A 16,340-nucleotide genomic window follows, 5' to 3' on the forward strand; every position below is an offset into this window, starting at 1 on the left:
CTGTCATTTTCTAGCAATTGTGTTGAGTGCCAGTAACAAAACGAAAGCAAAAGTCTAGCTAAGAAGACTTGACTCTAAACTCTATATGTTATTATTATTATTTTCTAGGGTTCTAATACTCTGTGCTTCAAGCTTATATCCTTTTTAACTACACCATATGGTTTAAAAGAATACTAAAGTTTATTAAAAAGAATGTTAAATTTTTTAATTTTTTTTAATATATGGATATTTATTATTAGTCATTTTACTTTTAATATTCTGAAATACTATGACATTAATTAGTTAGTTACCTTACAAATAAGTTAAATTTATTATAGATGCAAAATAATCTTGCTACATTCGAGCTAAGTTTCTATGATCAAAGTAAATGATAAAAAAAACAGATTTTTAAAGTCAAACAATGAATAATCTAGTTATTTTAATTTATTATTTTTAAAATAATAGAGTATTTACTAAGTCGCTTTTAGATTAAAATTAACACAGAATATTTTTATAGAGTTAAAATAATATATATATATATATATATATATAGTAGTGTGAATAATAATAAAATCAAAAAATTTAATATTATTTGATATATTATTCATATTTTTTAACCATCAAGGTGTATTGGAATTATTAAAAAACTTAATATATTAATGAGCTCGAAGGCAAGATATATGTTGAACAAAGGGTCAACCCTCTCTTGATACATAGACACTCAGGCTCCACCAAATTTTTAACTAATATAGTAAGCTGTCTAATTTAGACTTTAAAAGTCTTGTGCATCGTCGAATAATTACTCCAAACTAAACGCCGCCGAAACCTAGTCTAAATCATCGCGCAGCGAAGCTGCATTACCGAGTCATCAACCGAGTCAAGCCGTTGAGACAAGCTACAAAACCATCAAATAATTTTCTCTACGATATTGTTTAGGATTAAAGTCGAGACAAACAATTTTTCTAGAGTTGGTCCGTTAAAAAAAAAAAAAAAGGCTAATTTCGATGCAGAGAAGTATATGTGTTTTTCATTAAATATCTGTAGAAATGTTCATAAAAAATCTTATTCTGCTATACCAGCATAGAAAACCCCGTCAAAGATCTTCCAAAGAATTAATATTTCTCTTCTAAGAATCGCAATTCCATGGTGCACTCCTCTGGCATTCCGATGATCATCCAATCAGTCAGTCGCCAGTCCACGCTACGTGACCACAGTATTTATCATCACTATTATTATTTTTCTGACAAATAGATATATATATAAGCAAATAATTTCATTAAATTAAACACTAATAAATTAACTATAACTTGATATAAAGAAGTAAATAAGACGACGATTATTGGACACAAATCTCACACCTAACTATATTAAAAAAAATTAAAAAATACTACGAAGTAAAACAACATATCAAGCCCAAAATAATAAAGAAAATACAGCTATGTACGACAATTCTTAGCTTATTTGCATGTCACTGCTCCACCACCTACTTTCTATTTCATATTTATATTTCTACTACTTCTCTACTTTATATATATATATGTACTTATTGTACAAAAGCTATCATTCCATGTTTATTACTGAAATTCTACAAGATAGAGATATATTTCATATATGTATAATTATATAATCATTTCTTCAAACTCTAAGATGGTAGTGTAACAATGGCTGACGCAGAATGGTGCTACCTACCTGTAGTTTTCATTTCTTCAAACACGTTATACGCACGATTGACGAACCACCATACATCCTTCCATGTCCCAGCTCCTCTCTCCACCGCCCTCACACCCGTCCCAGCAACGAAGAAGAAAAGCCATGCCACGGCGGAGCGGGTCTTCTGAGAAGAAGACGACGACGGCCAAGGTATTGATGCTGCTTCTACTCCGGATGCTTCGGAAGCGCCAATCGCTTATTGAGGTGATGCGGGTCGAGCCTGCAGACGAGGGGAGCGACGCGCCCGAGCACGGTGAGTCGTCCTCCTCCGCCGAGGGGCCCGACGAGGCGGAGGAGGTGTACGAGGAGGCCATCGTGGGATGCAGGACCCAAGTCTACACGCTCGCCGCACTGGTATTGAGTAGTTGGAGATTTTCTCCTACTTTTTCTTTTTGATTTTATTTGGGCTTAAATGTTGTTTACTGAGAGAATTAGCGGGGAAGAGAGAAGAGAAAGCTCGGTTCTTTTTTGTTTGTTTCGAGGAAGTTTATATACGACGTCCGAATGGAGAGAGAATAAAGAGAGAGTTGAAAATGAATTGGGATCTGTTGGTATTCGGCATACATTTGACCGTTTCTAGTCACATCTCTTCAATCTTATGATCATTTGTATATGGTTAAAAATCGTCTTATTTTCTCTTAATTAGCAAAGCTTTTCCAGGGTTTCATCACTTCCAGAGATAGAGACGACATATTGGTCAGCCTCAATGAAATGGAGAAAAAGGCTAAAGCAAAGGAAATTACATGGAGACTAGACAAGGAGGATGTGTATATGAATATAGAAGCAGCTCTCGTTAACGTGGTTGGTGAACCTGCAAAGAGGCTTCACATTGCAAGAAGTAGAAATGCTCTAGTTGTGACAGATCTCCTCTTGTGGAGCTTGGAATCCATTGAGAAGATTCTTGCCAGCATTAAAAAACTTCAGGTTTCTACTAGCTGTCACTTGTCTTCGTTACCCTTTTCTTTTATTATCCACAATTTTTACCTGGCACTCCAGTTATGTTTGTTTGTTTGTAGATTGTGAAATCCAACTGGTCATTGTGTTCTGAAATAGAAAGATGTTAATCAAGCATCTCTTTGTGCTAAATCTAGTACAATAATATCTTTATAAAACTTCAATCGTAAAGAAATTTGTTTCAGTTAACAACACCTGAAAGATTTAGTCATGATTTGAGGCATGAGAGATCTTCTGGAACATTGATTAGATGTAAAAGAAGAGTTTGGAAGGCCATGTATGTTTTATAGTTTGCTCATCACAGTTTAGTCAGAGTCCAAGTTGATATTTTTGGTTTAGTACTTTTGGAATTTTCAACTCAAAGAGTTATTTTACGTCTTGAAATCCCTATTACTAGTGAAGAATCCTTATAAGTTAGAAAACCTTCTTTGATAATTGATTGTTGATAAGTTAATAATAACCATTGAAATAGCTTTGAGGTCTTTTTTGTTAACAACTAATTCTCTCGAAATCCATGGGAACATGCACTACACGCACTACTGGTTACTTTCAAAAGGCACAACATTCCAATTATTCATATGGGCCATTTGGTTTTATGTATATCAAGATACAATATTTATAGTGTTAAATGAGAAAATTAATATAAACAAAAGTCTTGTATCATCCCTCTTTTCTTCCTATTAAGGGTTGGCAGAATTTGGCATCTACTTAATTAAAACAGATATCGAGATGTTGCATGTGAACATTTTAGCCCTTGGAAAACATATTTCATGTGATCCATAAACTAAAAAATAATATTTGTATTACACTTAATATATGTAGATGATTTTTTTTGCAAATACAAGAAGCCAAACAACACCATAATGATCTTGCTGATGTTGTTATGTTTTCCTGCAACTATTTTATTTTACAATCCGCATCTTATCTGTGACTTAATTCTAGAGTCTATGTTAGAGACTAAAGGAGATATTATTACTTTTACTTGCCTGATAATGTACAACAACAGAATGGTCTACTTTCTCATCATCGACATTTTGTGCTCAATATGATCATGATACATGTGGTCTCTGAACCTGCATCAGATACTTACATTTTTCAGGTACTGTTGGTCAATTTGGCTTCAAAGAATGAGGGTTTGATAATTCCTGGCTATATTCATCAGCAGAGGGCACAACCTGTTTTGCTACAACACCATCTTTTATCATATGTTGAGCAGGTAAAATTTTGATATGTGCATCTTCCTCCTGCTTTCAGAAAGATCCAGTAACTGAATATTTTTCATTTGCTAAATGGAGAAAAGTACCATTTTGTTGGTTGCTCTTAGTATGCATATATTGTGAGAAGCAGACCAATCTTTTTGCTTGAATTGTGGTTCTTTGTTGTCATTCAACCTAGGCAAAGTATAAACCGGAGATTGAGTTATTGATGATGAAGGTAAATCTATAATAACTCCATGAAAAGGTCCAATGTTTCAACCACTAAGAAGGACTTCAACTGCAGCGATCGTAGAAGAGTGAGGAGCTCATGCAGTGGCTAGTCAAAACACTTAAGCACCACCGGCGACCTGGTTCAATCCCCACTTGCCACCCTCGGGCATTATGTCTATGTCTACTGTCTCTATAATGCAAAAACTAGCAAGAACCAGGTTACGCTGTCATTTCATAATTGACTTGGAAAAAAAACTAATCTCTTTCAAGGATGACTAGATGAACTCTGATATGTGATAGTTGTGTTCTTGGATAGCAGAGAAATGAAAATACTGAAGTCATGACAGATCTGCTGTGCACTATAGCCACCTAGTGACTACTCACACAGAAGATCATTATCTGAGTTCTGCATATGAAAATCTAAATAAGCTAGATGCAAAGGCATAAGTCTCGAGATTCCTATGAGTGAGTTTGTTGGTGAAATGATACTTCACCCTGGCTAAAATTTAAGTTCCATCTAAGTTTTGAGTTGGTCTTAGATGTAGGCATGCGTAAAGTTTTCTACAGAGGCACAGAAGTGGGAGCAGATCAAACTCTTGCACGGTCACTTGCATTGAAACTTCTTGTTTCTGGCGCATGTGATCTGTAATTCAACAAAGCAAATATTACCTGAACTTTTTCTCAGAGGAATAGCAAGATAAAACTTGGTTTGGTCATTTAACAAATCTGGAGATGCATGCACCATTATCCTGCCTGGGATTATCTCCAAATAGCAGCATGTGAAGAATATCTTTGATTAATATACTGATATAAAGACCGAATGATTGGTTTTTTTTTGTTTTTTATTATTATTATACTTTTCAATCAAAGATGTGCTTTTTCAAGTTGTATCTTGACAACTTCTCTTCCTTTTAAATGAACTGAACATTATGATTTAATCCTTGAAGTTTGCTGCTTATGCGACAAACATTCTTCAGCTGACAGAAAGTTAGATCACAAAAGAAAGATAAAAGTTTTGTTTGCTTCCTTGAGAACAAAAAGTGATTGTACATCTGTTTTATTTCACTTGGACTAATTAACATGCTGATCTCTGCAGCTTGAGCGTGATGCTGGTCGGCTGACTGGTTGCAAGAACCGAATGAATTTCTGCCCATTAATTCCTTGTGCTTTGGCTGGCAAGGGCCTTCCCGCTGATGGGCTGTCGACTGCAGAGAATTCAGATTTTAAGTACACTATGAGGTATATGTTCGTAGATCTCTATCATTTCGTTTAACTGTTGTCCCCCTGTTTAACTTGGTGAATGCAACTAGTTCTTTCTTTGCCTATACTTCTATATTTAAAGAAATTTCATCTACTTTGTTGGATAAAAGCCGCCTGCTTTCCAAATGAAAGTAGCACCTTATGTTTTACTTACAGCCAGTATTTTTCTTGCATTGCTTGTGCCCATGTTTGCATTTTTAAATATAAAATTGAGCTAAAGAAAAAGTCATCAAACGAAAAGGAAGAAAGATAAGAGATTATTCTTTTGAAATTGCTTTACAGGTATCTTATGTTGCAGTGTGAAAATGATAATCTAATCTAGTCTTTAGAATAGATTAACATCCAGTCATCAAAAAAGTTGTGAGAGAGTAACTTCTCATGCGTCATCAACAATGATATTGAGGAAACTATATCCACAACCAGAACTCCACTTCAGAAGTTGTCTTTCATCTCAACACCTATTTTTTATTGCACAATATATGGCCTGCTAGATGATTAATTCTCATGGCAGATTTGCAAGAACATTATTTTAACAGTATTTCATATGTTGTGTCCACTATATTATCCGTGGTGTATTAGTGACGAGAACATAGTAAGAGCTCAAGAATGTAAGGAAAGAATCCCTTAAGATTGAGGATTCAAATGTTTTGTCTTGGTAATTTTTTTATTCTAGTATCATATTTTTTTTTCTTCTTTTGGCTGAAAACTTTTAGTGTTATTAGTACTACTGCAGTACCAGATCATGATTTTGTAATGGAGTTGCTATCCGCCAATTCCACTACCGCGAATCATCTCAAAAAGCTCTGTGAAGACTGGATTCTGTGGGCATCAGAGGAGTTTGGATTCTTGAATCCAAGTGATTCTGTATCAAATGGAAGCAGCAATGCACAGCAGAAGAAACATCCAGATCCCCTGAAGCTTGTTTGTGGAAATTCTGCTAGAGTTGTTGGATATCTTGTTTCTCATCTAGTCTTGTATTATGGACTTCCACAAGGCTACAATCGCGATCTACCAGTACAATTTTGATTACGAGTCAATTCCCTATCTTTTATCCTCTCCTGGCTTAGAAAATTATATCAAAATCTTTGACACATGACTGTTGAACAGGGAGATGAGCAGCCTCTTGTTGAAAGTGTTCAAACTATATCAGAAATGCTCACAGCATCAACTGAATTTGCTGAGAGCATATCATTCAATCGTGAAAGGATACAAGGTGCTCTAGAGGATGGGCATCTTGATGCCACAACCCTTGCAGTTTATCTTCTGAAGAAGGTAAAATAAATTATTGCTTTGTCTCAAGAGTTTGACATATCACATGGTTAGTAATGAGAGATCATGCTTGCAAAATAAACCTAGACAGTAAAACGTTAGTAGTTTGTGATACTGCATATAAGTTCAGAATTCTGCTGAAAAATTCTCAGCGTGTCAACTTAGATAGAAGATTATGAGATCGAAAGTCAATACATCGTAACCTGTACGATTGAATTTGCGGATATTAGTCTTCCACTTTAAACGCAGATTGCTTAACAAACATCTCGCTCATGAATATTAATGTTTATAAACTTTATAGTTGTTCCTTTACTGCTTGCCAGTTAACACTTTCGGTTGCCCTTGCCTTCCTTTTTCAGGGTGTTCCTTTCAGATTTTCTCACGAAATTGTTGGAAGATCTGTTGCATTGTGCATAGAGAAGAAGTGCCAATTGTCAGACCTTACTCTGGATGAATTGCAGAGCATAAATCCTGTGTTCGAGGAGGATGTTTACAATTACCTAGGAGTTGAAAACTCTGTCAAGAAGTTAAGCTCATATGGTTCAACCTGTCCAGAATGTGTTGCTAAACAACTTACATTCTGGGTTTCAAGACTTGGCATTAGTTGAATGATATATCTTTTCCTATGGCACCATAACAGGCTTTGATCCTGGCAGGTGTTGTCATGACCATTGGACAAGAAGTTAATCTTGACAGTTCTTTTTTTCTTTTTATATTAAAATTGCATGGAATTGACCCAAATATGATAGCAGTTTGATAATTCATCGATTTGTTATCATGAGAGCCATAGAGATGTTAATTTATGGCTCAAAACTTTCATGCACTGTTCAAGTTATAGGGTTCATGATCATGAGGATGAAATAAATGGCATTCCTTTCCTTTTTTTTTTTTCAACTTGAAATCTCTGGCTTGATCTAGACCCATGCAGAAGCTAAGGTTAACTAATCTGCAAACCGGTTAGCCACCGTCCATAGTTCTTAGAATTTCTTTTCATCCTTTTGTGTGGATGTTGCTACCCTAAGACTCGTTAGCTATGCTATATATAGGGATGCTCTAGACATATGATAAGAGAGTTTTTAACAAAACTAGCCCTTTCTAATTTATTTTTATCAAAATAAATTACTCTTGAACTTAATAATAAAAGCTATCTATTTCACTATAACTATTAATAAAACACCGAAATGATCAATGCTTTATTTAAAACTAATAAATTTAACATCTTATTCTATATATAAGACGCTGATTTTATCAACGCTTTATATACAGCAAAAAATAAAAGTAAGACCGACTTAACTAAATCTATTAGCATTTAATTTAAACATTTTCAAATAAACTATTAGTCAGTTTAATATTTTACATATTTGATAAGATTAACATTTTATTTCATTAATTTATAAATATAAATGCTGAACTTGTTGGTTGTTCCATCTAAAGATAAATATTGATATGATATTTATAATAAAATAGACCCCATTTGAAATTAAATTTGAAGAACAGTCCATTTTATTATAAAATAATATTATATATTATTTCAATCTTCTCGGTTTATGATATATATCAATATTCTCTAACTTTTTCAAAATCTAATTTTATAAGAAGGAAGAGAATTAAAATCTAATTTTGTTCATCTAATTAATTAATTAATTATTTAAATTGTAATAAAACTTTTAATTAAGAGAGTTAGTGATAATTGAGGGAATGATAGCTCGATGGACTGATGGGCCAAAAGCTGTGTTGATGTTGTGCTGTCTGTCGTATAAATATAATAAACCAAGAAGGTAAGAAAGAAGCCAAATTGCGAAAGAGGAAAGAGAAAAAGAAAAATGAAGTCTTTGTTCCAAACCGTCCTCTACTCCACTCTCTTCACAGTCCAAAGCCCAAAACCCCATACCCTCTCCTCCGATCACCATCGCCGACTCCGGCGTCGCATTCGTAGCCTCGAATCCAAGTCCGAGGCCATGGTGTGCACGGAGTCCGAGAAGTCGACGCCGAAGGCGAAGGAGAACAAGCTTTGGGGCGGGAGATTCGAGGAGAGCGTCACCGACGCGGTTGAGAGGTTTAGCGAGTCGGTGTCCTTCGATAAGCAGCTCTACAAGTTTGATATAATGGGGAGTAGGGCCCACGCCAATATGCTTGCGCAACAGGTACTCTATTGGTGTCGGTTTTTTTTTTTAATGCGTTCGCAGTGTTTGACGAAATTACTCACCGGGTGGAAACAATGTGATAGCCTCTGGATAAGGCAATTTGAATTGATGAGATAGGCAGCAATATATAAATGTTTCATATTTGCACACGATTTTTTGTGGCATTCTTTGAATATCATATCGAGTAAATCTTTTATTCCACTATAGTTTCAAAATGTTCATCTTAGCCAAGCATGAAAAGAAGATCCTTTTATGAGAGACCTGCCTTACTATACGTCTTTTAGTATGATAGTATTTATAGTTAAAATTACCGACAAGAGGTTGAGATACTAAAACTTGTTGATTGCTAGTTATACCTGTGCGCTGCAAGAATTACGTCTAGACTCCTCTGTCTTCGTTTTAACAAAATTCTTCTAGTTGTTCCAAATAACAAATTTTTAACCTCTATGTAGAGGGCCCAACTGTAGAAGAAACTTCAAAAGGGAGAAATAAGGCATGTCTTCTTTTATGGTTTACATTGCATCTGATTCTTCTTCTTTTTCTTTTTTTCTTTTTCTTGCCCTCTTTTTGATTCAGTTTTTTTTTCCCATAATATTCATTATCTTGTCTAATTGTTACACTTCTACAGGGTCTGATGACTTCCGATGATAGAGATAGAATTTTGTGTGGTCTTGATGAAATAGAGAGGCGCATTGAAGCCAATGAATTTGATTGGAGAAAAGATAGGGAGGATGTACACATGAATATAGAAGCAGAACTCACTGATATGGTTGGCGAACCTGCAAAGAAGCTGCATACTGCTAGAAGTCGAAATGATCAAGTTGTAACAGATCTGAGATTATGGTGTCGTGAAGCCATTGATAAAATTCTCACTCACATCAAACAACTTCAGGTTCCTTTCTAGAATAACTCCACCCTGCTCTTACCGCTACTGGACTATAAATGTTATAATCGTGTTTCTTGGTAATATTAACTACCATTTGATCCATTTATATGTTACTTCATAAAATTAAGAGAACCCTCTTAGTAGATAGTTTCTAATTGACAGTGCAAAGACAAAATCAAGGCTGTTAGCTCCTGTGATATATACTGCTCCTATAAGATATGATTTGGAAGTGTATGACAGTTGACTGTAGATATTGTAATAGTTGTCCTATTAATGGTTGTAAGAGTTTAAGTAGAAAAATACTGCAGAATTTCTGATAGTCATATGCCATTGTGTGCTTTCTGATATTCCTTTACAGTTCCATTTCTGATACTATTGTCAGCTTGTGATTGAATAAAAAAAAAATTCTTTGATTCTTGATAAAAACATCTTTTTTACATGTATTATATGTTCAGTCCAATAGTTAGTTATCAACATTGACAGCTATTCTCTTTAAACTTATTGAATTACATGCTTCAACCAGACCTGAATCATTTCTTACGATTTCAGGTGGCATTGGTTTCATTAGCTATAAGGAATGAAGGATTAATAGTTCCTGGTTATACGCATCTGCAGAGGGCGCAGCCTGTTTTGCTGCAACATCTTCTATTGTCATATGTTGAACAGGTTTTTCTTTTTCAATCATACCTTGTTTCCTTTAGCTTCAAGAGATCCAGAAATCATATTGCTTATTATTATTTATGGAAAAGTCATTTCATCATTGGCATACTATTCATCTCTGTTATGGAACTTATTTCCACTGTCAAGTGTGTTTGTCACTTAAAATTGCTGTATACGACCTCTTCTACCTCAAATGATTTCTCTTAACATAAAGCTGTGCAATAATTTTAGATGCATTTTTTTATTAATGAGGAATTAGTATGTGAACACTTTGATATATTACAGATGCATCCTTGATGACAAAACATGGTTGAAATCGAACTAATTTTTATGTTGTTATGATAATATGGTTAGTTGGACCGTGATGCTGGTCGGCTAGTGAATTGCAAGGATCGATTAAACTTCTGCCCACTAGGTGCCTGTGCTTTGGCTGGAACTGGGCTCCCGATCGACAGGTTCATGACTTCAAGGGAATTAAAATTTTCTGCCCCTATGAGGAACAGGTATATTTTCTGAAGTCCTACAGCTTAACATAACATGCAAGGGATCACTTCTTTACCTACTCAAACTTGTTGTCTCAGGCCTACTATTCTTCCATCTTTTGCATAGAAATTCAACTACATACCTCTTGTACGCTTACATGCTGTGGTTTTGTATAACACAACTTGATTTGTATCTTTATTTCAAAATAGTTGTGTGGCAAGATACAATTATGGATGGTTAGATTTAGGAACTTCCATGGCATCTTGTTGTGGAACTTTTCCACATGATCCTTCTATTTTGCCATCTCTTGCAAACCAAACCTTATATAATTGTCTGTTCCTTTAATTTTTCTCTCCTTCAATTGAGTTGTCAGTGTATTATATGGAAGGCAGTTAGTACTTGGCTTTGAGCCTCCAAAAGTCCTATATTTCTTACTAAACATTTTCCTCCCCAACCTTAGAAGTTAGAACTCCTCCTTGTCTACAAACTCTATTTGATGTGGGATATAAGAGCAACTGAAGGGCAGAATCTATTGCTGATACTTTCCAGATTGCAAATAAATTTCTATTTAGGTTACTGTTATACAAACATATTAATCTCAGTTATACAGTCATGAAATATTTTATCTGTTCTCCTTAGGTGTATAGCTTAACAAAACAGAAATATTTTATTTTATTTAGATTAATATTTTTAAAATTCTGAAGTTACCCTTACTATCTTATTATATAGAAAATCTTAAATAAAATGGTGAGGGTAATTTTAAAATTTTAAAAATATTAATTTAAATAAAACAGAATATTTCTGTCCTGTTAAGCTAATAGAGGTTAAATTAATTCATTGGCTTTTCTGAATATTTTTGATAAAAAAGGGTCTTTTGAGATAAGACAATAAGGTAGGGTTAAAAAATCCATAATGTAGGGGTTTTTTTTTGTTGCAAATTTTCCTTTATTTATTGTAGAGTGTTATACATGATACATATGAGCAAAGAATTGTTAAAAGCATGAGCCTTTTTTAAGTACGGCATTAATTGTCATCAAGAATCGAGAAGTAAGATACTTCTTGAGGTTATTCCACTTTAAAGCGTATGAGTTGAGGTGCAGGTGATTTGCATCAATTATTCTGTTTGTTCTGAATCCAGGTCCTTTTCTCTTCCTGATAGCTTTTATTGCTATGCAGTATTGATGCAGTATCAGATCGTGATTTTGTTTTGGAGTTTCTGTCAGCTAACTCTATCATAGCCATTCATCTTTCACGACTTGGTGAAGAATGGGTTTTGTGGGCATCAGAGGAGTTTGGGTTCTTGATACCAAGTGATTCCGTCTCAACTGGAAGCAGCATCATGCCACAGAAGAAAAATCCAGATCCAATGGAACTTGTTCGTGGAAAATCTGCTAGAGTTGTTGGAGACCTTGTAACTCTCCTTGTCCTGTGCAAAGGGCTTCCACAAGCCTATAACCGTGATCTTCAGGTACAGTTTGAAATTTCATTTGGTATTTTATCTTCAGTTCATACATGTATACAATAATAATAACTAGGCACAAGCAGAGTGTGTGGTCATCTTCATCTTACAGAGAAGTTTGGACCTCATGATGCTTTCTTTTTCCTTTTTCTCTTGGAACAGGAGGACAAAGAACCTTTGTTTGACAGTGTCAAAACCATTTTAGGGATGCTTGAGGTAACTACTGAGTTTGCACAGAACATTTCTTTCAACCAGGCAAAAATACAAAGTGCTCTACCAGCTGGCCATCTCGATGCCACAACCCTTGCAGATTATCTGGTAAAGAAGGTGAACTCTTCATCACTTTGCCTTTCAGATTTGACAAGTGTGATTATCTTAGCATCTACAGTCGAATGTGATAATGGAGATCTGTTGTTCATTAAGATTCATCAGCAAACTTCAAATTCATTTTGACTTTTTTTTTTTTTGCTTTTCTGATTTCAGTGTTTGCGTTTAATCATATGGAATTTTATTTCATTTGCCCTTTGTGCACAGGGAATACCATTCAGAACTTCTCATGAAATAGTTGGAAAATCTGTTGCTTTGTGCATTGCAAGGAAATGTCAACTTTCAGAGCTTACTCTTGACGATCTACATAAGATAAATCCTGTCTTTGAGGAGGATGTTTATGACTTCTTAGGAGTGGAAAAGTCTATAAAGAAGTTTACCTCCTATGGATCGACAGGTTCAGAACAAGTGGCTGAGCAACTTAGCTACTGGGTCTCAAAGCTTGAGATTCTTTAAGCAGTAATTCGGTTGAGTGGGTGATCAGAGTGAGTACCCAGATTTCAACATCTCAAAGGAAGCCATCAAGTTCGGGTAGGAGCTTCGAGCAATTTTCTAAGGTTTTAGAGAATCGTTTTCGCTGAAAAGTAGGTACTTTTGGTAAGCAAGTAGCAACAGCATGCTATCTTTCTGGGTTATTTTGATATTTATATATTTTGATATCATGAGGGCGAGACAAATTGTTATGTACTTCTTTTCTCAAATCTTCTGTGTGTGATGCTTAATTTATGCATTTGTTAGGAATGGGTTAATTAACTGTCTGTTGTTCTTCGGGATGCGGATGACACAATATTGTTCTCTCTCTCTTTGATATTGCTCTGAAGATGGAAGGTTGGAAGAAAAAGACTGGAATGATGAAATCTTTTGCTTGCGCTATGCTCATCATAATTCCCACTGATTTATTTCATATTGAACCTAATTTCTCTCAACCTTTTTGACCTTTGAAGACAAAGCTAAACCAGTTAAAAGGCACTAAAATGAGATTCCCATCCTATTTAATTTTGTTCATATATTGGGTGGCCACTTTCTTTGAGGGAAATTATACTTGGATCCTTAACTATAACTGAACTATTGTTTATTTTTACGTATGTCCTCTTATATATTTCTATTGATATTTAGCTTTCTAAATATTTAAGATGAAAGCTGAGAGAGCAAGACAGGGAAATTGGAAATAAAATAATACTTTCATATTCATTATCTATGTCATTAAGTGGTAAAAGATATTTATTTAAATGGGAGGGTGTTAACTCTAATCTTTAGCAGTAGAAGAGATAATATAGAAGCAGAGTGTAATATCAAGATAGACACTGCAATCTATTACGAGAGTTTTTATCTGCAGCTCCTACAACGATGAGACAAATACCCAGTTAAAGGCACTCCCTCTAATAATGCCACGACTAACTCCTCTTGTACCACGTGTCATCCTCCTCACACGTGGCCACCTCACGTTCTCCGAGGAGCTGTTCCTAAGGAACTCTTCCTCGAGAACTCTTCTACTTCTCCTTTCTCTTCTACCTTTTAACCCCAACCTAGGGGACGTTGTGGCCATTCACCATTTAATAGTTTCCTCCTGCTGTAGAAGAAGAAGAAGAAGAAGAAGAAGAAGAGATCATGAGCAGCAACAGTGGCACGGAGACGCGTACGTTTCTGGACGAGATCCGAAGCATGGAGAAAGGTTGGCTCTTCGACTTGGGCCATCCCCTTCTCAACCGGATGGCTGAGAGCTTCGTCAAGGCTGCCGGGGTATTCTCGTATATTCAAACTCCTCTCTTATTATGCTTATTATTTGCTCTTTTGGAACATATTTATCGGAGGACTTAGATATAGAGTTTGTATTCTAAATACATATATTTATAGAGGGTTTTACGTAACTATGTTTGAAAACTTTCAAAATATCATTTTTTGACATTGCATTCTTTAAAATATCATATTTGTTGAAAGAATATTCGTTGTCAAATGAAATCTTTGGACTCTCTGTGGATTGCCATTGTTATTAATATTTAACAGAATATTTCTAATAGATTATCTTTAAACTAGAAAGATGACTAAAACACCTTTTTCCCCCTCGAAATGTGAAGTATAAAATATTTATCAACGATTTTTATTTTAAATAAAAAAGATTTTATCTTTGCACTATGATATTGGGTTATCTTGGGATAGCTTTTGAATCATTTTAAACTATTTATACAAGCGCAACATGATGTTATTTTGTACACCATTTTGCTTTGTGAGTCTAAGTTTGGTTGTAATCGTTATTTGTTACGTTAATAAACGGAATGATATTTGAAAGCTTGAAGAGAATAGTCATTGGCAATGTGTCGAATTGCTAAGTTTTATCCATGGCTATTTGATTCAGATTGGAGCAATCCAGGCAGTCTCAAAAGAGGCGTACTTCACGGCAGTGGAAGGTAACTATCTTGCTCAGTTAATGACAAATCCGCTCACTTGCTAGTCCTAATTCATTTTTTCCCCCACCACTTTTATAGGTGCAGGTATGGATACGAGTGGAGTGCCAGACATAGCAGCTAATAACAAGAAGCATAGATTCTCTAGTCTGAGAGGTAGGAATTTTGAGTTGATATGTTGATCTTATTGAACTGATCCCGGATGCATTGACAGACATCCTTGTCGCATTTGTTTTGCAGGGGAGAATTCTGAGAAGTCACTGGAAGCCATGGTGAGATTCTTTCTTGTTATTTCTAACAATATACTTTTGATATAATTCTGTTATGTTTTCAGGTGAAGAATACTGGCAAAGAGGCCTTCCAGTGGGGTAAGGAGTTTTGAGTTTAAAGTCATTTATTTGTTGCAAAGATGTACTGACTGACAGTAATCATCAATGTAAAATATATACATTGTATACGGCAGTGTACATCAATAAAGTAACTTTAATGCCAGTTTGAATCTTATAGCATATGGTTTGTTCTACTATCTGTGTGAAGGTATGGCAGCTGGTATGTACTCAGGCTTGACTTATGGTCTCAGGGAGGTTCGTGGAACTCATGACTGGGTAAGTTACAGTTCCCTCTTTAATTATTGGAGTTAGACTTTAGTTCTCTTTTATATTGATCTATTCTTTAGAGTTATTGACAAGACTTAGTTGCTAGTTAAATAACCTAAATTGCTCGAGCAGAGGTTGTGTTCCAATTCTGCTAGACTCATATTTTATCTAAAATATTCTATTTATTTATAAGTCAAAGTTCACCTTTTGAATTAACTATAATTATAATATTTTTGAGTAGTCGGTGAGTTAACATTGCCGGTGGCTCTCTGCAGAAGAACAGTGCAGTCGCCGGAGCTGTCACAGGGGTCGCCTTGGCTCTGACTTCGGACACAGCGTCTCACGAGCAGATTGTGCAGTGCGCGATGACCGGAGCTGCACTATCCACGGCCGCGAACCTGCTCTCCGGCATATTTTGAGGCCAAGATGTAGGTTTAGCTTGCAGCTGAGATGGTTTTTGATTTCATAACTGAGATTGTGTATGGAGACACGACTCTTTTCTATTTCAGTTCCTCTGTTCTGTTTTGCTCATAAGTTTGGCTATGCGGAGTCAATTCAGTTGTTGCTATGATCAGTTGAATGGACTTTTTCACTTTTTATTGAGTCATTGTCGTTGTTGCTTTGTTGTGGCTCAAATTTTGAGGCATTGCAATTAAGATCATCGAGTCATCAAATAATGTAGTTGAATTTGAGGAACAATCCTGGGATCGATTTGGGTAATCCGTTGGAATAATTTCAGATTCTTTTCAGGATTCCACTTGAGATGTTTATATCTTTTGTTACA

At 35.3% G+C, this 16,340-nt stretch overlaps 3 protein-coding genes across 3 annotated transcripts; all 3 read left to right on the forward strand.

Annotated features, from left to right (window-relative positions):
- Positions 1–1,668: 1,668 nt before the first annotated feature.
- On the forward strand, positions 1,669–7,447 carry LOC140776376 (argininosuccinate lyase, chloroplastic-like). Its single transcript, XM_073120056.1, has 7 exons — positions 1,669–2,043; positions 2,350–2,613; positions 3,743–3,859; positions 5,167–5,309; positions 6,053–6,344; positions 6,438–6,602; positions 6,959–7,447. The coding sequence occupies exons 1-7, from the start codon at positions 1,732–1,734 to the stop codon at positions 7,205–7,207; spliced, it is 1,542 nt and encodes a 513-aa protein (XP_072976157.1). The 5' UTR covers positions 1,669–1,731; the 3' UTR covers positions 7,208–7,447.
- A 934-nt stretch (positions 7,448–8,381) lies between these two features.
- LOC140776783 (argininosuccinate lyase, chloroplastic-like) lies at positions 8,382–13,366 on the forward strand. The gene is made up of 7 exons (XM_073120639.1): positions 8,382–8,743; positions 9,372–9,635; positions 10,179–10,295; positions 10,644–10,792; positions 11,949–12,240; positions 12,394–12,558; positions 12,766–13,366. The coding sequence occupies exons 1-7, from the start codon at positions 8,423–8,425 to the stop codon at positions 13,012–13,014; spliced, it is 1,557 nt and encodes a 518-aa protein (XP_072976740.1). The 5' UTR covers positions 8,382–8,422; the 3' UTR covers positions 13,015–13,366.
- Positions 13,367–13,817: 451 nt separating this feature from the next.
- On the forward strand, positions 13,818–16,278 carry LOC140776446 (outer envelope pore protein 16-2, chloroplastic). Its single transcript, XM_073120158.1, has 7 exons — positions 13,818–14,298; positions 14,912–14,963; positions 15,042–15,116; positions 15,201–15,232; positions 15,295–15,328; positions 15,498–15,565; positions 15,832–16,278. Exons 1-7 carry the CDS (start codon positions 14,167–14,169, stop codon positions 15,973–15,975), a joined length of 537 nt encoding a protein of 178 aa, XP_072976259.1. The 5' UTR covers positions 13,818–14,166; the 3' UTR covers positions 15,976–16,278.
- The last annotated feature ends 62 nt before the right edge of the window (positions 16,279–16,340 follow it).

The sequence above is a fragment of the Typha angustifolia genome, chromosome 14, assembly GCF_048772165.1.
Source record: "Typha angustifolia cultivar Huaian chromosome 14, ASM4877216v1, whole genome shotgun sequence".
Classification (NCBI taxonomy): Eukaryota; Viridiplantae; Streptophyta; class Magnoliopsida; order Poales; family Typhaceae; genus Typha; species Typha angustifolia.

Bases quoted from the DNA above. Each gene is read 5' to 3' on its own strand.
- LOC140776376 (XM_073120056.1), top strand. From the start codon at position 1,732: ATGTCCCAGCTCCTCTCTCCACCGCCCTCACACCCGTCCCAGCAACGA. The intron at 2,044-2,349 runs GTATTGAGTAGT...AAGCTTTTCCAG, and splicing joins TCTACACGCTCGCCGCACTG to GGTTTCATCACTTCCAGAGA. The intron at 5,310-6,052 runs GTATATGTTCGT...TAGTGTTATTAG, and splicing joins GATTTTAAGTACACTATGAG to TACTACTGCAGTACCAGATC.
- LOC140776783 (XM_073120639.1), top strand. From the start codon at position 8,423: ATGAAGTCTTTGTTCCAAACCGTCCTCTACTCCACTCTCTTCACAGTC. The intron at 8,744-9,371 runs GTACTCTATTGG...ACACTTCTACAG, and splicing joins CCAATATGCTTGCGCAACAG to GGTCTGATGACTTCCGATGA. The intron at 12,559-12,765 runs GTGAACTCTTCA...CTTTGTGCACAG, and splicing joins CAGATTATCTGGTAAAGAAG to GGAATACCATTCAGAACTTC.
- LOC140776446 (XM_073120158.1), top strand. From the start codon at position 14,167: ATGAGCAGCAACAGTGGCACGGAGACGCGTACGTTTCTGGACGAGATC. The intron at 14,299-14,911 runs GTATTCTCGTAT...TATTTGATTCAG, and splicing joins GCTTCGTCAAGGCTGCCGGG to ATTGGAGCAATCCAGGCAGT. The intron at 15,566-15,831 runs GTAAGTTACAGT...GGCTCTCTGCAG, and splicing joins TTCGTGGAACTCATGACTGG to AAGAACAGTGCAGTCGCCGG.